Source organism: Argiope bruennichi, chromosome 2, assembly GCF_947563725.1.
Source record: "Argiope bruennichi chromosome 2, qqArgBrue1.1, whole genome shotgun sequence".
Classification (NCBI taxonomy): domain Eukaryota; kingdom Metazoa; phylum Arthropoda; class Arachnida; order Araneae; family Araneidae; genus Argiope; species Argiope bruennichi.
In genome coordinates, this window is record NC_079152.1 from 130,035,071 (window position 1) to 130,059,776 (window position 24,706).

Here is a 24,706-nt window from a genome sequence, read left to right on the forward strand (position 1 = left end):
TAATTATTATAAATTTGGAACATTTTAAAGAGAATGATTTTACGATACTGAGTTTAAAATATTCTTCGCGATTCGAATATGACGCTATTTTATCATTATATATATATATATATATATATATATATATATATATATATATATATATATATATATATATATATATATATATATATATATATATATATATATATATATATATATATATATATATATATATATATATTCTACTATATTTGAGATTAAGTGTTTGATGCTATGCATTTTGTGTTCCGATTGGTGATGAAGTATTAGTTGATATCCGAGGATCATTAGCAATTATTTGGTAATAAATGATTATTCTCATCAATAAATTCAGAAAAATTACATATTAAAATGCTCAGTTGTGAAATCTGTAAAAAGTACTTTTACACATGGATATTGTTTCGTATTTGGTATGAAATATTTCAGTTATGAAATAAAGAAATGAAGAAAAATTGTGATATATATATTAAAATAATCAGAAACTGTTTGCTGATTGATGTTGCTGTTTTGATGAAAAAACTTATTTCAGTAAATAGGATTGTTACTTCTATTAACTATGGACTTAAATTTTATATATAATGTACAAAAATACTTAAAGATAGAAATGAAAATATACAAAATCTTAAATATTATTTATTGCTTCTTTGTTCTTGGAGTACAATTTTATAACTATCACAATGGCTGTTTGTAATCTGAGTTAAGCAAAACCCTTTACAGAACTGGTTTTTTTAGCAATAAAGTGTAGTTAATATACTGCAAAGAGTTAGATGAAAAATATTCATTATTTCATCATATTTTCAACCATTTAAAACGTAGTAGTGATTTTTTAATTTGATCAAGTGTCCTGACGTTTGACCATTCCGTCTTTTCAATTTTGTGAAATAAATAATATTTTGAAATAGCTTTTGGATTATTTCATGCCTTATTTATTTATGACTTTTTGTGGTTTATCACATTTACATTTCATTTTCCTTCACTTGATGCATGGAATAGATTTAGTCTTCTTCAATGCAATATAGCAATGCATTTCATCAAGCTATATTAAAATAACTTGCATAAAACCAATTTATTATTAATTTGTATAAATGTTTTCTGAAAATGATAATTACTTTCTCTGTAGAATTTTATAAACAAAATGTATTCCACATTTACAATTTATAAAATCTTAATATTAATACATGTATTCCTTTTATTCATCTTTACAATGAATGTACAAGTACAATGAAATCTTTTTATTCATCTTTTGCACATTATATATATATATATATATATATATATATATATATATATATATATATTATTTTTAGATATCCCTGTGATAGTAACTGTAGCTGGCAGCAAAGCTGTTATTCCATGCAATGTTACCGAACATTTACAAGAGGATGGAGCTTCAATGATCTTGTGGTACAGACTTGACAATCCTAATCCTATATATACTTTGGACATAAGGAAAACTACTATCAAAAGGGCTAAACATTTTCCTTCACCTGAAGTACAAGAAAGGATTCATTTTGATGTGAGTGTTCACCCCCCAGTTCTAATCATCACCCCTGTTGTGCCAGAAGATGCAGAAGTATACAAATGCCGAGTAGATCTTCGAAAGACACGGACTCTTATTCTTCAAAGTAGACTGAAAGTCATTGGTAAGTAATTGATAAAAAAAGTGAAACTTATCTTTTATTCAAGTATATGTAGTTTTTATTATTAGATGCTTCTTTTACGTATTCATGGAATAATTTTTTGCAAATATGTTATTCATCTTCTCAAATACTTTACAAACTGAATGTTCTTGTGTAAAAAAAATTCTGAATAGGTACTTTAACATTGAGCGCATATATATATATATATATATATATATATATATATATATATATATATATATATATATATATATATATATATATATATATATATATATATATTGAGAATCTTGTCTAAGTCAATAACCAAATTAAATATGCTTTAGTTAGCTGAATAGCATAAACTAAATTGCTGGTTTAAATATATGTATATTTAAATAGTAATAGTTAATATAATTAGAATATGTGCATAAAAAAACAATGAAATTATCTTCAGAAATATACGCATTAAATATGATTTCATTATGTTCATTTTCCATGAGAAGCTATTGTTTCAAATATTCAATATTCTGAATTTCATACAATGAAAGTTTTTTAGGGAAAATTATTTGATTATTATTTTTTGAGTTCCTTTTATATTATTTTTCATAAAAATATCAAGCTTTTTAATAGCATCAAATATCTTTATTACGTAGTGCCTCCTCATGATCCTATCATAATGGATGAATACGGACAACGATTGAAAGGTGTCATTGGTCCTTTTGACGAAGGTTCTACACTGACATTGATATGTGATGTTGATGGAGGTAAGATTAAGCGATAAAGTTTGAAAATCATTTCATTTTTTTACACAGTTATATTTTTTATGCCCATAGTGAGTTTTAATCCATATATATCAATTACGTCAAAGATATATTCAGTTTTTACTCATTCCAAATAACATAACCTATTCACCGTAGTCCCATTTTATTGAATCATCTTATTCTTCAATTTATTTCTAACAACCATAATTATTATAATTCAACATAGAAAATGCGTGAAATTCCGTGAATTTTTTATTACACCATGAATTCTCACTTTCAATTTTTCTCTGTCTAATTAGATAGGAAAACGAACTTTTTAAATCAATAAATCATCAGAAAAATAAAGAAGAGAAAGATCAAAAGATGGGTATAGTGTTGAATAATTTAGAATTAACTTTTCAACTAAATATCTATAAAATATTTTATAATTATATATGATCTAAAATTCCAGGCAGACATCTTAGTTTCTATTATAATAATAATTTAACATATTTGAAAGATTTAAAATTGTCAACTGAAATAACCAGTTTCTTCATTTATTTAAATATTTATAGAAAATATTCTACTTTTCAAATGCCTTCTTTCAAACTCGGAAGCAGCATTTATATTTCTTTAAGTCTCTTGTAAGAGATTACGTGATATTGAATAAATATATGGTTTGTCTTGTATATGTTTATGGGTTTAAGTCATATCAAAAGTGTTTTTAATTTTTCATAAGGTTTAAATCCACATCATAAAAATAAGTCATTAATGTGATCGAATTATATTTTCAAATACATAAATTTTAAATAAAGCTTTGTTTTGAATATATATATATATATATATATATATATATATATATATATATATATATATATATATATATATATATATATTCAAATAATATTATATAATAATATTATACTATATATTTGAATATATAATATTTTGAATATATAACAGGAAATCCCCATCCGTCTGTTACGTGGTGGCGAGATGAGGTACTCGTGGATGACATTTTCAATGTAACAACAAAAGGCTTTGTCCGAAACAAATTGACGGTGAATAAAATCAGGCGTTCAGATTTAATGGCTCAATACTCCTGCAAGGCGTCAAACACGAATCTTACAAAACCCAAAGTGGAATCCATTCATTTGGATATGAATCGTAAGTATCATGGCTTTTTTCAAGAGTGTTTATATTTTGTTTATTCTTTCAGATTCACAAAAAAAGCGAGCTTCTATTCAACAAAATATGCTGTAAAGCGCCTAAAACTGGCATGTTTTCTAAAATATTAAACATCAAAAATATTTTAGAAATCTTATTTTGGGAAAAATGATGTTTATTTAAAGGGATGCTGTAAGATGTAACACTAGAGAATTTGTTTTCTACATTTGTATGCATCAAGTGGTCAAATGTTTTAAAGTTGACCTTTTTAAGCTCTTGAAATCTTCTATGAATGAATTATTTTTATTTGTTTTTTATTTATTTTGAAAATTGATGAACGCCAATATCATAAGATTTACAATGAGGAAAACAACAAAATTTACAAGAATTTGTTTGTAGCAAATAAAAAAAAATATATATATATATTTTTTAATTTCAAAGAATGGCTATAAATATTCCGTAGAATGAAACTGGGTAATAAAATTTATGCTCGAGAATATATTTGATCTGGGAGATTTTTTTTCCTTTGCATTCCATCAATAGCATGCATGCCCGTTCAGAATATAACCAATCTTTAGTGAAGTCAAATCATGTAGTAACAATATTCTAACTATATAGAGGTTCTTATTATGGGCAGAAGTATTATATTTTTTTTATTCCTATAAACCTAAATATCAAGCATTTTGAAATAAAGACAGATTATCTTTTTTCACAATTTCTTATCATTCTGATTTTACATAAATAGATTTAAACATTAATGAATTCTTTCCCTCGCATAAATATTTACTAATATCTTAGGATTTATACTGGTAGTTTACAGAATCATCTTCTTGAATCTTTTTATTTTCCTTGATACAAATTCTAAAAAAATCGTTAAGCATTCGCAAAAGCTAGTCTTTTTGAAAAAAGAGTTACAAATTATTATAAATTGTACTATATACAAAAATGTTACTCCTGAAAAACTTTCTCATTTGCAAATTTAATTTCATAAATGTTGCACTGCTCTCTAAAATCGCTTCTTTTCCTTTCTCTCTTAAGATTAGCAAATAATTTGTCACGTAAGTTTTTAGAAGAAAATTTTCTAAATCATACTATCAAATTGATCTTCTTTCATATTATATAAAAGCATCAAAATTTGAAATAGTAAAATTGAAACTTTGGAAAGCATTCACTCCACTCTTATTATTCTGAATAACTTAAGATGTAATATAAAATTTAGAAGATTGAATGGGACAATACTTCTTACATGAAATACAGTGTGATTATAAATAATCTATTCCGATAAATGAGATCGCAATAACCATACCGGAAAGGAATAAAATTTGGTACACTGTATTTTGAGGTATTCGTTCAAGAATCGTAGGAAAACTAAACGTTTAGATTTAACGGTTATATAAGAATAACTGCTTTGAATACAGTTACAAAATTTCAAAATTTCTAAGGGCAACAATTTTTTTTTGTTAAAATGTGTTCTCTATAGCAAAAAAAAAAAAAAAGAAAAAAGATAAATAGCGTTGGAGCTATATCTGTAGATCGAAAATCCCCTGCACTAGGCAGACAAAGAAAACAACTGTGAGTGCCTAACAGAGAAGTGAAGGTCAACAGATTCCTTTCGGCATGGCACGTGGTTTGGTTCTAGGCACCATCTGCTGCATGCAAAGGGTCATCGGTGTTGAAAAAGGTCAAGAGAAAAATTTGTGAAATACAATCTTTTTTTCTTTCTGTTGTTTCTCTGTGGTTATTTTCTCTTTTCATCTTACTCTGTGTATCGCTGGTGTTTTTCGTGCTACAGGCACCATTCCAACGCTGTTTATTGTTTTTTGCTACGGAGAACACATTCCAATAAAAAAGTTGGTATTACCATTTGAAAATTTTGAAGTTTTGTCCCAGTAACCGTAACTGTTAGAGTTTAATTGCTGTTTTTCATAGGATTCTTGAGCGCATATCTCAAAATATCGTAAGCCAGAATTTAATTTTGTTTCTATGAACGCGTGATAGATACAGTCTCATATGTCGGAATAGATTTTTCTATAATGATCCTGTATATCTTGCTCATTAAATGCGCAAAGATAATTGCAAAAGCAATGAATGCCAATATTTAACGACTCCTGCTCCTGCCTTACATTCCAAAATTCATAATAATAATTTAGTACTCACTTTGAAAAAATTCCTGAAAGAAATGAATTATAAGTAACTCCCTGAAAGGCAATAATAAATCCTGTCAACAAAATTTACCATATAATCACATCTTGATTCTCCATCAGTAAACTGAATATAAACCTATGTACGGAAAAATATGTAGCATTTGGTAATGTGGATTATTTGAAACAGCCTAGTGTTTTTGCTTAATACCAATTTACAATATTTTACGAATGGGTTCAAAATTGTTCTTATTTTGAAATTTTGCTGCGAAAAAGTCATTTTTTCTGATTTGTTTAAATTAACATTTCGTGCAGTTCATTAAAATAATATGAAAATCAACCATACAACTTCAACACAGGAAAATTATAATCTATAAGAAAACAATAAATGTTCTGTTTTATTTAGAAATTGCGTGGATTTAAATGAAGTCTAAAGAGACATTTAATTGATAAAAACTAAAAAAAACATAATTACTTCAATTAAAATCTGAGTATTTGCATTAAATGTGATTACACTCTTTTCATCTTTTCAAAATATCAAATAATAATACCTTAATAAATCGAAAGGAAGCAACGAAGACTCAGAAGAAGTGCTGAAAATCAAGCAAATATTTCTTTAAAAGCTTTTTTTTTCTTTCAAAGATAGCTTTTCATTCGTATTTTGAACGGAGGATAATATTTGAAAATAAAGTTGTAAAAAGGTTTAATTGAAATTGATAGTTCTTTAACGCAGGCGGATTACAGGAAGGGCGAAACATACTTCACCTGAAAACTATTTTGCAATATCTTTAAATGCACTTTAAAGCTTAAAAGGTTTAAGCTTTAAAGCGTAAAGGTTTAAGCTTTAAAGTGTATTCGCTTTTATCCCCATCTAAATAAAGTGTGTGTTTATTTAGATGAGGATAAAATATTAATTCTGTTGAACAAATAAATAACATAGAGGGTTGCAAAATAATATGTTTTAATGTTTAATAAAATTTTTTAAAAAATGATTTCAGTTAGCCTTGAGTTATTTAAATTAATTATATATCTAAGACTTTTCATAAGTCTTGACAGTAAGGCTTCAATATTTATTTGAATTACTTACTAATTATAATTTATCTGAGGCACTGGGCTTTTATTATGTCAGTTTTAAAATGTTTCATTTAATAGCATTTAGATTAATTGTAAAGTTATATCTCAATTTACTGAGTAATATTCAATATGTAAATAAGTATCAGACTTCAAGAAATTTTTAGCATAGATTTTATTTAATTCTTTTATCAAAAAGCCATTCAATTATCGTTGACATTTAGTACTGGCGTATTAATTTTTATATTTCATGTAGTAAAAATTACTGATCTTAAATTGAAAACATTTACATCAGAAAATACGAAATTTAAATATCATAAATAAAATTCTTTACCAAATTTTAAATGAGAAAACAAGAAATGAAACGCTTCCAAATGGTACCCAATTAAGTAATTCTTAAAGTAATTTATTTGAATTTTTCAAAACATAATTCGTTTAATGATAATTTATGCTAAAAGTGCATTTCTCTCAAAAATTTGAAACTTTCTTGACATACCTTACTTGCTTAAAACCAAAAATCCCTAAAAGCGTGGAGATATCAATTTTGGTTTTGAAAAAATTATAGGTATACCTAGAGCTACACATTCAACAGAAATACACTTCGCGTGGCAAAAAATATACACTTCAGTATGATTTTTTAAAAACATTTTAGATTAATTTGATAAAAAATTAAACGAGGTACCACTGTTGTTTGGAGAAAATTCTAGAATATTTTATTTTCCGGAATTGACTTTTACAACTTTTAAATATCTAAAAATTATTTATTTAATAGTACAATCTTGATTACTGAATGAACTGTTTTCTAAATTTGGAAAATTGGCTCAAAAATAAAACTCCACGGTTGCAATGAAATTCAAATCTCTTTCATTCTGACGCAAAACATTTAATTGTGTGAATTTCTTCCATTGTTGGAGGCTAAGAATAAATATTTTGTTTACTATTCGTGGTGTTTGCATGAGAAATCAGAATGTGAAATTACTTTACCGTTAAAGATAATGGAGATTTTAAAATGAATTACCGGTGCAATAAATTTTCTATGGTATCATGTGACTCGACTTTACAAAGAATGTCCAATAAGTTCAGGTACAAAATTTTATAAACTACACGTTTTTAAAGGTTAACGTGTGCCATAACATGCTTCATAAATACTTTATTAATGTAATGATGCGCAAATTGTTGCATCAGTAAATACTTTATTGGTGATAACCAGTCATGCATAATCAATTTAAATAAAATTAAATATAACAAATGAAACAGCTAATCGTTAAAAATGTCTGTCCAATACATCTCCCACTGTTATCTGCAGCTATTTGCGTTTTTATGAACATAAAAAAATATCTATCAGATTTCAATTAAACTTATTTCAAATCAGATTATTTATTGTTTATAACTTTGTTAAACTTATAAAGAATAATATTTTCTGTTTGAATACTAATTATAAAAGAGTGTAAAATGAAAATTCTTTCTTTTCAGCTGATGTAACGTCGAAAGCATATTTACCTAAATGGAAATAAAAGTTCAAATTCATATTTTCCTATAAGATAAAATGCTTATCTATTGTCTTATAATGATGTATTTATTTTTTGATTAATTCCGTAATCATCACTTATTTTTAGAAAGAGAAAAGTAAGATAGAATTTTATATGTTATAGTTTAGTAATTATGTAAAAGCTTTTATTTTAAGGATTTTTTTTTGAATAACTCTCTGAATATTTCATCAGATAGACATAAATGACACTTTTCGTAAGTTAATCTTGGAATTAAATTGGTTAATCTTTCGAATTAAAATGGTCTTCATCATTTCTGTATGTGGGAAAAAACATAATTCCAATGAATATTCGGGAATTCCTGAATAATTTTTACGTCCAAACTTTATTTTATATTTCCAAACATTTTTGTATTATAATGCAACAATCACTTCAAAATAATTCAGCTGTGGCGGCCGAACATTAACCTTATGTACACTACAAAAATAATTGAATGCATAAAAGTTATACGCAGAGGAAATTGATTATAAAGATGTTTAATCATAATTTTATAAATATACGTAAATATTGAAGTTATTCTTATTCCAAATATCATTCTCCCTCATGAATCAATCATTGTAACAGGATTGTTACAAAAACCTTGAAACAAAATTCTCCTTAGAAATATAATTTTATTTCCTTACCTTATATACCTAATTAGTTCATTTCTTCAATTTTTATATTGAAAAAATTAATTATTAATTCAAAAGACTCGTAAAGAAAGAGGAAGAAAAGAAAAGGAAAGAAAAAAAGCATACCGTTAGTGACGAGAAATTCAAAAACTTTATACTCCTTTTATCGAAGATTTAATATGCGAACAGAAACCATGACCACAAAATTCAGTTTAAGATTCTTAGTTTCTTTCAAACTCCATTCAATAAAATCAAGTTTTGGGCACACATCATTAAAGAAATAAACTTTATTTTTCCCTCAACTTTCTTCATGTTATAAATATTAGATACCTGAGACATAATGATTCTACAAACGAGCAGAAAAACGCGAACAATGTTTATTGGAGATTGCTCATTGGTTCAAAATGCGCCAATTAAGAACATTTCTACTAAACGTGCTAATAGCTGTTCTCAACTAAAACAACGAAGTTTCGAGAACTGATTGATGAGTGTTACGGGATTTTTAAAAAAAAATATCGATCGGTGGTATGCAAATTATGGAGCTCATTTATGTTAAACTAACTTCATATTTTTTTTGTCTTCTTAGAATTCGAACATTCTTCAAGGCGCAGCTTCAAAATGGGTGGCAATTATGATTATAAGTTTCTGTCAACAATAAATAACACTTCCTTTGGAAGAAGTATTTGTTCGAGTTGAGTTGGTTTATACAAATAAACGAAGTTTTCCTTTAAATTCATTACTTTGTGTTAGAAAGTGCTTGTTTCCTTCGTAGCATAAGAACAGTTTTAGTTCATTATAATAAACATGAAATCATTCATTAATTATCTTTTTTCAATTTTTTTTAAATTTCTACTCCTAGTAATATAATAATATTATTTTTTAATATCTTCTTATTTACTGTGATAAAAAACATGCGAATAAAGACTCTCTATAAACATATAATTAACATTAGCATTACTGTAGCTCTATGATCGACGATTTTAGATATCTATCTTATTTCTACTACTAATAATAAATGCATGCGCAAGAATATGTTGGCGTTCTACAGGATAGAACATTTACCTTAGAGCTACACACTTTGGAGTGTATTAAAAATTTTATTTAATTAATCGAAGTTTGTCATTTTTTTCAAAACAATTCCGAAAAATATTGCAAAATATTGCTATTATCACTATTAAAAAGATTTAAAAAATGTAAGAGGGAGAGTGAAGAAGTAAAGATACATTTAAGCAATGATGCATTTATTCTAATGATAGAAAATTAAAGCATACACTATTTTTTTTACATAACTATCCTGGATTTCAAGGCACATTTTCCAACGTTTCACAAATTTTTTGATTCCGTCGGAATAAAAAGTTTTTAGGATATATCTTAACCAATTTTGAACCGCATCATTGACTTCTTCATTGGTTGCAAATATTCTTCCCTTTATCATTTTATTCAATGGTCCAAACATATGAAAATCGCTTGGAGGTTGGTCAGGACTGTATGGTAGTTGTTCCAGCACTTAGAATCCCAACTCCGCTATTGTTACGATTGCCCGTTGGCCTAGCTTTGTCTTGCTGCATTATAACCCCCTTTCGTAGTGTTCCACGCCGTTTAGATCGTATTGCAAGTGCAACATATCACAATAGTTCTCAATGTTCATAATTTAGCCGCTTGGGATGAAATGAAGGGCTACTATCCTTCCATGTCCCAGAATAGTGTTAGTATACCTTAGCATTTGATGGCTGATGTTCAAAGTTATTAACTTCTGGTGAGAATGGGTGTTGCATTCCGCAGGGTTAACACGTTCTGCAAACGAAAATGAATCGCCGCTCTCATTTGGTGCAGTTTGACGATGGAGCTGCCATATTTAACGGTCTGCTCGCTCCAGCGACTAACATTGGAATAAGAGTGACACATTTTATAAAAGTGTTGCGGACTACACTAATTCAGCGCTTATTACTAATAGTGTACCAAACCTTGGGAAGCGAAATGGCAAAAGTCCTTTTACCTTTTAAGACTTTCCCTCGTAATTTTAAAGATGCTAAATTAATTGTTGTTCAAGTTTTCCCTATATTTGGGTAATTTTTATGAAAATTTTTTGTGCATGGTTTTTATTATATTTATATTTTCCAACTTTAACAGCTGCTGAAATTTTATTCTAACATGTAGAGTATATTAAGGTGGCCTATTACATTCGCAGTGTGCAAAAGTTAATTTTAAATACTTTTTTAAAATTATTTTTAGACGCATTATCAATTACAAGTACGAAAACGAAGGGAAAAAAATGAGTATTACATTTTTTGAGAACAAAGCGAATTTGTAATAATTTTTATTGAAATTTGACCAAAATAGTTAATACTTATGAAATATTGTAATGTCGCAACCGTACTTTTCTTTGCAAAAAATGTATAGGTGATAATAATCTATGAAATAACCGAAAATCTAATAAATATTTTGTAATGCAAGTAAATTAGGAAGAGAGTTAAATGTATGCAAATATACATTGTCCCATGAATTCGCAACTGAATGTTGAATAAACACGTATAAACGAAAAAATACAGTAAATGCCAAAATATACAGTACTGAAACTCACGCATCTCAAACACGTCGTTGCGTTTGTCGACGAGGCATAGCTCCATCTACACGTGTTCGCAGTAGTGAAAAGGAAGCTGTGTTGTGCAGTTGTTGTTGGAAATGGGTCTCTCGACAGTGGAAAAAGTGTACATAGTTGAACATTAATTCTGCTCTTACTAAAGCTGTCGTGAAGGTGGACCGAATTTGAAAGATGAACAGAGAAAGAATTCCAAGAGAATAGAATATCAATAAGATGGCACCAAGTAATAAAGTTATGCTGCCTATTGTTACGAAATTTTGCCTTTGTGCTAGTATACTGTGTCAACGGAAGGGGAATGTTAAAGGAGAGTGTGTCCATCTGTGAAGATCCACCAAGAACTGTGCCTCCTTTTGCAGAAGTCTGCAGCAACCTTTGTTTCAGGAATGTGTTTGAGAATCTGCGTGAACGATATGAACACTGTGTATAGCGAGGCGGTGCACACTTTGAACACTAACATTACGCATACGGTGGTAAATCAACACGCTAATAGTGTGTATGTATGTATGGTAATTCCTTTTGAGTAAAATAAACTCACAGATGACAATAATGTAATTTTGTTCATCTGTTCATTTCAATACTATGTAATGTTCTTCATCTTTTCATCTCAGTACTCTGTATTTTTTCGCATACTATATTTCCCCAATTTCAAACATTTTGTCTCATTTCATAACCCCCATAATTCGAAACTTATATTGGAACTTTTATTCAACTATCCCTGTTAGATTTTGAGTTACCGTATGAGGACTTTTATTTAAAAAAAAGAAGTAATTGTAATTAAAAATTTCTTTTAATTAAAAAAAAAACATGTTTTCTTATGGTCCCAGGTGTTTAAAATTTCCCACAATGAAATTTATGACCCTCTTGTTTTTTTTTTTCTTTTGCGTTTCTTATATGGTTGGGTAAAAGCCTTTTTATAGTTGAGTTTTTGTGCTGGCAGTGAATCTCTTCTGGAATAATTAATTAGTTCTGTTTCAAATAATGGAAACCCTCTTAGCATGCAATTCCCAACTCTCAATTTAATACTGTTTAAAATTGCTATACAACTTTATAATCCTTATTAAACTAGAAAACAAGAATAAACGATCCTAGCTGCATTGATGTGTAACTCGAGAAAATGACATTTAAATATTCCGTAATATATCATTAAACTATTCATTTGCATTTTCTTACTTTATATGCGGATACTTATAAAAAGCTGTAAGAGAAAATAAATATAGAAGGCAGCATTTATCACCAAAATATCTGGATTGAATTAAAAAATAAATACAAAATTTTCTTCTATTTTTTTATATTTTATTTTTTGTATTAAGAGAATTTCTGTTTTTTTTTTTTTAATGATTCGTTTTCTGCATTTTAAACTTCTATTAGTATCTCTTGACTTCGAAGCTCTGCTTTCTTTTCTGTGACAAATGGTTTGATGGTTGTCGAAGCAGATTTTATGGGTTTTCCTATTATCAAAGTTGGGATTTGGGAAGCAGGGATTGGTTGCAAAGTTGGGAAGCAGGGATTTGGGAACTTCCATGGCGAGATCTACTGATCTTATAGTTCCTCTTCTGTTAAGTGGAATGTATTTAAATTTTTCTTCTCACTTTTTCCATTTACATCCACAGTTTTGTTTTTTAAAACATTCAGCATCAATATATGATTCGCCTTTACCATTATTTCTAGAAGCCCATTGGTATGATTATTTTGTTGCATCTGAATTGAGTTGCAGCTATCTTAATTGCACAGTTCTGCAACTTTTAATTTCTCTTTTGCTGGATGAAGAACTAGACTATCGCAAATTGAACTTTGCTTGAAAACTCTTTTTTTTACATCTAATTTTTACAATGATCTCATATTCAAATGACAAAGCAACTAATTTAGATCAATGAATGCAATTATAGAAAAATCACAATTCTTAAGAGATAGGTGAACCTAAAAAGTGAAAAAATGTGTCACAGCAAATGATGGATGTCATTGATTTTGATTGAGTGTTTTGCGATTTTCCGCTATAACAGAAGTTATGCAGAGAATACATAATATGTTATGCAGAGAAAGCAGCTATAACATAAGTTATAACTGCATACTCCAATAATTCTTGTTTAAATATTCACTTGCTATTATTATTGAGCGACAAGAGGAGAAACAAAAGTCATTATAAAGTGAAATATTTGCGTATGACATAGCGGTTTTCTTTTTCTGCTGAAGTACTAAAATAAACTAGATGACTATCATCGAAGGAAGAAGGGTATGATTCCTAAATGTACTGATCGCCCAATAGTAGGTACGTCCTGTCATTAAAAAGGTAACTTCGATCATTCAATATTGCTGTACTCATCATTCAACCAAACGCCAAATCAGATGCGGTTTCTTTTCATCTGCTTATTCTTAGTTGGAGAATGTATTTGGATATAATGATCAAAATAATTAATAAATTGTATTTCAGCAAGAGAAATCACTGCCAATTGATATCGCCATCTAAAACAAAAATCTCTAGAGTAATTAATTAAGTGTCTCGAATGAATACAATTTGCTCTAAGAAGAAACTTTCATTCGATTAAATTATATTCGATTCGATTTAAATTATACTATTGCAACCTTTCCTTTAAAGGATGGTTGGTTCCTTTAAAGGATGTTGCTCTATGTTTGTTATCTATTCATTTCCCCTAATTTTTTTTTATTGCTTCCACTCTTTTAAAAACCAAAACACTGTAAATAGGAAGTTAATTTTCTCAATTTCACTATCTCACAGCTGAAAAATATAATGGTAAATATTAAAATTATAGTCTTTGTACCAAAATTGAAAATCAGTAGTAAATTATCAACGGCTAAATTGAAATAAAATATTTTCTTATTAAAAATACATTTTTTAAAAGATTTTTCATGTTTGTTTTTATTGACGCTGCTATAAAATTATACAAAAAGAATCAATTAAGCTTATCGTCAATCACGTTCAATAAAATATACACAGATATATATTGTTGTCTCTCATTGTGTTGGAACTGAAGCTAAATAACTCAGATTACTGTGTTTTCCCCCCTTCAAAATATGATATTGTATTCTTGTACGTAAGATGCTGGAAGGAAACCTGAGGTATAGTTTAAACTCTGAGAGATATGACATGGAAGCTCTCTCAGTTGGCAATTTTGAAAACCAAGCCAAGAAATGAGCAATTCGTTAATATTTTTAACCAAAAATGTTTGTTCTCTAAATGAATATTTTAATGATTAAAAAAAAAACTGACTCTTGAATTTCAATTCTTAATCATTTCGAATTCAAATTCAAAATTGCATAGAATTTTACTTTAAACTTTGAAAGCTAAATTAAATTACTCCATAGAAAAATAGATTTTAAAAATATTACCTAGAAAACAGTCTATTCATTGCTTATATGTTACGTGTCTTGATCACTCTTCAAAAAGTGATTTTAATGATGTTCAGCATTCATCCATGCTAGAAAAAAAGATAAAAAAAAATAGTAAATACAAAAAGACTAATGATTCAAATAAACCTTAATGCTCAACGAAGGAAAAAAAACCCTCTTTGAATAGTTTTATTTATGAAAAGTTGATTATTCTGCCTATAAGTAAAGTTAAGAAGCACATTAATATTACATAATCTATCAAAATATTGTAATAATGATATTACGTAAGAGACATGTAACGAGAAGAATTTTAAAGCTTAGATAACTTCTGATAAAAGCATTACTATGCAATAAACTATAGTACAAAATTTAATTTTAGAATTAATAAGGGCTTTTATTCTAATTACATCTAAGGACACTGGAAAACAAGATTAAAAGTGAAGGAGCATTTAAATGCAAATGTATGGGATTAATTTATGAAATCCTAAACACTCCAAGAGCAATTCATTACCATCAAATGGGGCTCATTTGGGAATTTTAAGAAGTTCTAATTAAACGGAAAATAAAATGTTTACATTTCTATTTTCCATGAATAAAAATGATGACAATATAATGAAAATATATACACAATATAATGAAAAAGGTTGTTTCAAAATGCCCTTGAAATGGATTGAATAATTTAAGCTATGGATTAATGCATCTTGAAATGTATAATTAAGATTTTATATGTGACGCAACGTCTTTATTAATTTTTTATCCTTCTTATCCAATAAGATTACATAATTTATGAATTTAAGAGATAATCCAATAAAATTAAAAAATAAAACATTTTCATTAAATGAATTTATTGTCATATGATGAACTGTGCAAGAAGCATTAAGTTTACAAATACCGCTTTTATTCGACTAAAATAAAATAATTAATTATATCATTAATACTTTTAAAAAAACTTTTAATAAATTTCTCCCTGGGTATCTTATTTTTTTAGGAAATTACATAAAATTTATAAGAAGGATTGTTTAAAGCTATAAACTGGGTATACATTTTACGTTTTAAATTTTTAGGATAGTTATAAAAGAATTGTAGTTTAGAAAAACGAAAAGTTATTATAAAAATTTTAAATAATTCCAAAAATATTAATTTTTAAATTTAAATTTAAAAATAATGCTTGGTTTTGATCGAAATATATTTTTATATCATTAGAAAAATATAAGATTAAAAATAATAAAAAGTTTTGAATTAAAATTCTTTAAATTTCAGAAAAACTATATTTTTCGGGATTTTTTTAAAAATAACATAGTTTAATACACTTTAAAGAGTTTAAAAAATATATTGGATGTGTTTTTATTTTTATATAATGCATGCATTACAAAATTTCATAATTATAAATCAAAATTAGCAAAAATGTCAATAATCTTCCAGATAAAGTATCTTGTAAAACAGACTGATAATGATATCTAATGTTAATAAAGTTAATTTAAAATATATATATATATATATATATAACTTTTCTGGAAGTACAGATTCAATGGATATTTGATTTCTATTCCGGAATTTATTTCACGAAGCTTTTCTTATTGAACACGTATTTACATAAAATGAAAGAGTATTAAATTTAAAGATAATTTTTTCTCATCAATAAATCAAAAATATTTGATACTGAGATTTTTCTGAAAATCTAAATGTTAGATAAAAAAAAATAGATAAAATATCATTTACAGAATTGTGTATATCTGTATTTACTCCTTTCATTACTAAAACCAATCGATTTTCCTTCAAAATATGGTAAAGCAAGATATTATTTTTCAAAAATGAGAATAAACACTTCACTCACCCCCTCCTCAAAAATCAGCAATAACAACCAGTTCTCTTAAGGGATTTATATACAAAATAAGTTTCCGCTTAGCTTTTGGCTACTAAGCAACAGTATGTTGGAGCATTCTTTGAGAGATTTCAGAAAACCTGTCTATCCCCAAACCCATCTCAGAGAGAGTAACGAATAAAGCACTCGTTACGGGTATTTAATCAATGAAATTTAACGAAAGGGGCAAGAAATTATGTAGCTATATCCAGACAACTCGCAGTAGTTTCACTTTACTGATGTTCAGTGCCTTTCAGTATAGAGTTCTGCATAAGAGTTTTGGACAAAACCCGCGGACTGGAAATTAGTTTTTCTGCGTATCTGGATATCAATACGATAATTGAAGTAGACTAATACGCCTAATGGATGGAATTTGTCTTATTGTTTTATCCCATATAACTCTAACAATCAAATATTCATACCGAATTTTGCATCAAATCTGTCACTTGATTGGCTGTGTCTCTGTCTGTCAAATAATGTGTTCATCGATACAATTATTAAAGATAGATAAATAAAATTAAACTAGAAAGACGGATTTTAGAGTTTGATCTTTACAACATATGATAATAAAATGCATGATATTTAGACTACTGTACTTACAGCTTATGGTAATAAATATGATTATTTTATATCAGAGTATCAGATAAATATATGATGATTTATAAATGAATGCTGAAGGTGTCTTCCCTTATATAAATGCAGGGTGATTCAAAATGATTCCAAAAATTATTTTATTGAAGATCGTATACAATAAAAAAAGGTTAATATTACAAATGGTGCCATTAAGCTGGAATAACATATTATTTATGCTGCAGGTGTTAATCGGATTCAAGAACTAGCAGGAATTAAGTAGTATTCTTATTATCACTAAAACTGAGACGACATTTAAATTTTTGTTTCCTTAGTTGTTAACTCTTTTCCTATATATTGTTAAAGGGAATTTACGAGCTTTCGTCTACAAACTCATATAAAAATTTATTTCTATGTTTGATTAAGCTTTAAATTTTTCAATGCTAATCATTTTGGGAATGGAATTGCAGTTAAGTTTTTAAAATAATGGGTGGAAGAAAATGTTATACATTGTTACTCTTCTTCAATTATATGAATAAAAACCAACAATTTACATTTTCATTTAGGTTAATGGAGTCCTAAATTATGTTCATAATCCAAAAATTGTAAGAGTAATAAAAAATTAATTGCATCCTCAGTGACACACTGCATAAGATGGTCATATTTATATCTACAATCATGCTCTTATTCATACATTTTCATGCTCTTATTCATACATTTTCATGCTCTTATTCATACATTTTCATGCTCTTATTCATACATTTTCATGCTCTTATTCATACATCTTATTCATTAATTTAATTTCGTTATGACCCCAAAAGAGGAAATAAACCTAATCTGAACTATGCGTTTCCGAAATTTTTAAAGAACGTTTCAACGTTGGTAAAGTTGGGAACTGCTATTTTTGACTAATTTGTCTTTTCTAGATTTCTACTGGATAGTTTTGCAGGATGCCTTCTCATAAGTATTCTCAACTATACTTCAGTCTTTTTTTTCCACTTCCCACTCGTCAGATCAAATTTTATTATTGATCATTGCAAGCTTATAAACTTGAACTTCTTCTTTCAATTTCTTCGAATCCAGATTTGCCACCTTGTTTATAAATTGTTCATACAAAAAGTTCTTTTGATCAAAAGATATTTTTTTACAATTATACAGAGCATTATATATGAATTTTTCTTTTCAGTACAACGCCAAATTAATATTTTAAATTTAACATCACACATTTTATACATCTAATTTATTATTTTCTTCTTCACTGTACACAAATTCAATTGATTATTTTATAACTTCGAAAGCAATATTTTCATGCTTTGTTTTGCTATTTTATCCTGAAAGAAACTTCACTAATTGACAACATATACTGGCAACAGTAATACACATTAAATGATGTGTTTATGATTCTCGATGGAAGAGATGAACGTTTACAATTCAAATACATGGTAATATTTACAGTTTATTTTCTTCTTAAAATATAACATGTAGATTTATTTACCAAACTATTTTTGAAATCCTATACAAACTATAATTATAATCTTGAAACAATCCTTAAAATCTCAAAATAAAGTCATATTTCTTCAGGAATTTAATAATTTAATAATTAATTCATTTTATAATTTTAATTAGGAAAAGCAATTTCGTGGCAGCTCTCATAAACCAAATTCTAGTAATAAACAACAACAAGTTTTTAGTAATAATAAATTTTATTAAGTACAAGTGAATTGTGCTCAACTGTTTGTCACAAGATGACAGCCTACATTGAGGCACAGATAAAGAATCCAAGACATATTAGTTCCCCCAATTACAAAATTTGTGGTAAAAGAATTAAAAGAATTCGAAAATAATTCCTTTTGTAGTAAATTATTTTGATTAAAATTGTTATTCTAAATTTCTTTAAATGCAAATGGTCTAATTTAGTATCTGCAAAATGGGAGACAGAATCAATATGCAAAGTAAATGCTCGAAATTCGACTGAAAAATGATTTATGTATACAGAAATGAATTCTGGAAAATATCCCACTTTTCAAGAGTTTTTCGTTTAAATATTTACGATTTTGCATTGAAAATTTTAAATGGGTTTTATTTATGCAATCTAAGTTAAAACCCTTTTCTAATTAGCTCATAATTTTAGCTAATTCAAAACAAATCATTGGAATATATATATTCTAATCATTGGTAAAATTAGAAATTTCTTAAAATTGATTTGATAATCTTGATTGGCATTTCAAAATTATTTACGGTAATACAAAAAATATGGTTTCGGAATGTTAGAGATTAAAATCTGAAAAATGATTCAGAAACCAAGCACTAGAACTCTGAATTTCATTTTGCATAATATCAACAAATTTCGTAAATATTTCTAAAATGGACTAAAATACAACCAAGAAAGCAGGGAAGAAAATAAAACAATACTCAATATATATATATATATATATATATATATATATATATATATATATATATATATATATATATATATATATATATATATATATATATATATAAATTTTTTGAATTGAAATTACGCTAAAACACCTTTAACTATGCTTGGTAATAATCTGCAAATACAATTCAAAATTATGAAGGTATCATAAATAAATATAAATTCCGAGTATTTTACAAGTCTTCTTTAATATATTAAAATATGCTACAATTATCCTTTTGCTCATTGCAACATCCAGTGAATAAGAATCTTTTTGTATTGATGAATCAAAATGAATGATTCAGTAAAACAGTAAATGCTTTGTGTCCCCTATTAAATCAAGTAGTTATGTAAATCGTCATAATATTTGTATAAACTGCAATGAAATGATAGAAAACTTCTCATATTATTTCCAAATGTTCAAAATTTAAATCCGGTTTGATTAGCTTATGGTATCAAAGAGAACACATTTTTAAAATTATATTGACAGTTATTTTTTTTTTACCTACATTTGTCAATAACTGGATCTTTTTTAAAGAATACTCACTTTAAAAGAGGCTGAGCTTCAACCAGCGGTAGTGACCTCCTAAGATATTCTGTAATAAAAGTATTATTCACTTCTTCCCGTATAAAACTGTGAATATAGGGTAAAGATGCAAATGGATTGCATGGCATTGACATGACTTGAATTCGGTTTGAATCTGCTTTTTTTGCTGAATCTATTGTGTGATGTTTGAAATTTTTTCATTGTTTAAACTCTGAAATGTGGTTCATACAAATACCGAAAATCGAATTTAAATCTTGGACGCCTTTTTCTCGAATGATGGAAACTACAATTTTACAGAATTATTCTTGTACCAATTCATATACCAAATTTCATTTATTTAAATTATTATATTTTTGAAATATTGTATCTGCATGCATGCGAAAGTTTCGACGGATAGATGATTATCGTTTATATCATTGCTTTAAAATTGGAAAAGGATCAACATTTTAGATGCTAAATCTGTTCACCAAATTTTATTTAGCTGCTTTCGTTTAGTAATTATTGTGCTCATTTCACAAGAATAACCGGAAAGATCCCTTTCAAAATTTGCTAGAAATCTACAAATGAAATGTAAAATTCCTATAATACATTTCAATTCCACTTTGATTAGATTAAGATTAAGATTTGATAGTCTGTTCTCACCATTATAGGAAATTTAATAACTGTATGGAATTGGCTAACCTCTGCCAATGACGAGACGAGCCTCTTATTTTTAAGAGCTCGGCAAGCGTGAGAATTTCATTCGTACCTTAAAATCCTCAGCTGTTTTTTGTAGACGAAACAGAATCGTCTTTTCTTTCAGAGAGATAACAGGAGGGAGTCGCCTACTGAGCTACAATTGAAATGCGTAGTCAGTTTTTAATCTCCTATGGTTGCCATTTGTAATTTGAGGAAAGACTTTACTTAATTTGTAGTTACTGAATTTACACTCACGTATATTTCGACGATTTTAGATGCTTTTATTTTGCATTTTATCGTTGCTTTTGAATTAAGAGTAAATTTTAATTAATTAAACATAAAACATTAAGAGTAAATTTTAATTAATTAAACATAAAACATTATTATTTTCGAATCTCTTTTTTTCAAAATCTCATTATCTCGAATCTCATTTTATTTTCAAAAGTATATTTTCTTACTTATCAAGCATTGAAATATTTGACGATAAAAATAAAGGTTGTATTTTAAGTTCGTATTTTAGAATAAGTGTTTTTATATATATTTTTTTAATCCTTTATATAAAGCATATGAAAATTATCACGAAATCTTCAATGAGTGGGAAAATTGTTTTAGCAACAAAAATCTTTAAAAAAGCAACCCTTTTTTAAATTATTAAAGTACAATTTAGCATGATTCTATTTGCTTTTTGAAAATTTTCAATAACCCTTTTACAAACGTTATAGATATAACGCAGTATTAAATAAGGGTTTGTGGCTCGAAAAGCTGAAAGGAACCTAAAGAAAAGGTTTAAAAATATACCATTAAAATTTATTATTTTGCCAAAATATTGCAGAATTACTTTGCAAATATAAAATTTAAAGCATACCACTAATTTGCATTTGATACTAATTCTTAACCAAATATGGGACACTGATTGATGAGAAAAATTATTTCAGTCTTTCAGTATAAAGTTTATTTTTTATAGTATTACTTTTTGCAAAACTCTCTATTGAAAACCTGAAACATTTCGAAATTTTGCTGTCCTTTTGTACAATAATTTCCCAGAGTACTATTTCCTCCTTCAAATATATATCCGACATTTAAAAAAATTATACAGAAGGGACTGGAAACTTCCAAAGATAAATCTTGCTTATAAAAATTAAAAGCAAGCACAGAAAGTATAAAAAAAATTATCTTTTGATATAAAAGCCAAGGATAAATATTTGAACTCAAATAAATGAGGGGAAAAAAAAGAAAAGGTTCATTCTATTTTGTGAAAAGTCAAACACAACTTCAACAAAATTCTTATAAAAAACGTACATTATAAAATAATACAAACTATCTTTACTGTATTTTATTTTCTTTTAGATTTATTCAAAGGTTTTTGAAAGATATTTTCTAACTTGTTTAATATATGTAATTTTATGCTCGTCTTTCATTTGTTAAAAAAGATGAACTCTAGATCTTTTTATAATAGTTTCTTAACTATGTCTTTTTTGGGATGGTAATTGAGAAAATGGTAATTTGTCTCGAAATTGACAAAACAAAACATCTATTTTAGAATTTAATGACAACGTGAAAAGAAAACATTGTGAAAAATTAAGCCGTAGGATATGAAATAGGAAATACGGTCTTTTCTTCTTAGTTAATGTACATAGTATAATGGCACTCCTTGAAATGGAAAAATTGCATATGCATAAAAAATGAAAAATATAAATAATTAAGTTTTCTTTGTTGTGGGTTCGGTTTATGAATATCTTACAATGAATTGATATGATATTCCCTGCATAATATTGTAGATACTATTTTCATTTAAAATTTCTTTGCTCTGTTTGCGGGATTAACTTATACATGTTTTTAAGCAAAGTTAAGTCACTACATTGAAACAAATAAAAACGGAGTGTGACAAATATGCATTCAAATAAAGCAGAAAATATAGGAAAAAATTGTTAGAGTCGTTCAAATTTATCATCAATTTCAATTCATTTATTTTTATATTTAATTAATAGCATTTAAAAGAGGTATAATGCAAACGTTGTTATGTGATTTGTTACTTTTATACATTTAAGGTTTAAAAATATTTCTTCTGGAATAAATTCCAGTAGAAATTATTTCAAAAACAAAAATAAAAAAGGAAAAGGATGTAATCCTGGTTAATTTCTAAATAATGGAGTATTTATTTAATTTTTGAACTCAAAAGTTCACAATATTCTTTCTCTGATCTTTACTGATAATAAGTGTACAGACTTTGAATTCGACTTAAATGTTTAAGAAGAGATACTGATCATACTTATATAATTTACTAACGTTTATATTTACAATGACTTTTATTTATATTAAGATTTATTTAAAAAAGAAAGAGAAAATGAATTAAAAATACTTAGTTTAGAATTAATAAATGGCTCCATTGGGCTGGAAATGCAATTGGAGGATCATTCCAAATTCACTATGTTTTAAAATATATTCATTGTTTCCTTGAAACTGTATACAGTCAAAAGGTAGAGCGCTGAAGAGCATACGAGAAAAATGATTTTGAGTTCGATTTTTATGCTCATGTTCTTGTACTTTTACTTGTATATTCAATACAGACTTTCATAGTTTTGTTGTTCTAGACATTCTTAAATAAAAGATTACAAAATTCACATTTTGTAATTTATTACAGATATGCATTTCAAATAGTATTTGATATTACTGTTTTCTATAAAGTTTAAACGCCTTTTCTTATAAATAATCCATTTTTTATTAAATCAAATTTAATTTCTTTATTTATTTATTCTCATCATGTCTAAAGAAGAGATCTTACATCGAACTAAAATTTGGAGCTCATTCAATGATTTTTTAAATTATAATTATATTTAATACTTCTATGCTAAATTTCTATGAAGAAAACAATGTCAATCATTATTCAATCCAAAGAAATACAAAATGTCGCCATTTTTTTTGTGAAGAATTAAAAATTATAATTTTAGATGGCAAGTGAAAAGGTAACTGATGAAAATTTTAGTTATTTCTGCGCTTAGTGGTAATGTTTTAATTAATCTATAATTCTTCTTCGTGCACGATTTATTAATTAACTTGCGTCACTTAGTATCTGCAACCGTTTATAAACTATTCTTTAGCTACTTCATTTCCTTTTGTCAATGAATCGCACTTACTATTTTCTATTAAAATTTCTACAATTTTTTACAAAGATTTCTATGCAGTTTTTAAAATGGAGCATCATTTTTTTTCCTTGACATCTAAAAATTTTTTTGGTAAATTATTGCCCTTCTTAAAAGGAATCAAGAAGTCTGAAATAACAGCTATGTGTGTCTAGATTTTAATTTGCATTTCCATAAATAGACTGATCCATTAAGGTTTTGGTTGTTTTCTCATTTTAAATGCTTAATCCCCCTAATGAGCTTCTATATAATTCTGAAAAGTAATGTTGTGACATAAAGAATTGATCATCCGAAATACAACCCTAAATCCTATTTTATTTTATCAAGTAAAGTGATAGAATGGCAATTTGGCATATTAATGTAATCACAAAAATCGCAGGAATTGGTTAAAAGTTATAGTCCATTTCCCCTTTGAAAGTTGTTTGTACATAATATTCTTCTCAAAGATTTAAATTCAATTTTTTATTTTTTTTATTTCTGTGATTGTGATTGTTGTGATTCAATTTTTACTTCCAAGGTATGAACCCTTTCAGCAAAAATTCAGAGATTTGGCAAGAGAAATATTATACAAGATAGGATCTAAATTAACAATTTATAATGTAACAGACAGAGAAAATGTTG

General features: G+C 27.0%; 1 protein-coding gene across 1 annotated transcript in view; it reads left to right on the top strand.

Annotated features, from left to right (window-relative positions):
* Nucleotides 1–1,414: 1,414 nt before the first annotated feature.
* The window catches only part of LOC129961781 (protein turtle homolog B-like), a 56,404-nt gene continuing 33,112 nt past the window's right edge, over nt 1,415–24,706 (top strand). Inside the window, exons 1-3 of the mRNA XM_056075347.1 lie at nt 1,415–1,664; nt 2,297–2,407; nt 3,347–3,550. Of these exons, the coding sequence (XP_055931322.1) occupies nt 1,415–1,664; nt 2,297–2,407; nt 3,347–3,550 (565 nt within the window). The remainder of the gene's footprint in view (nt 1,665–2,296; nt 2,408–3,346; nt 3,551–24,706) is intronic.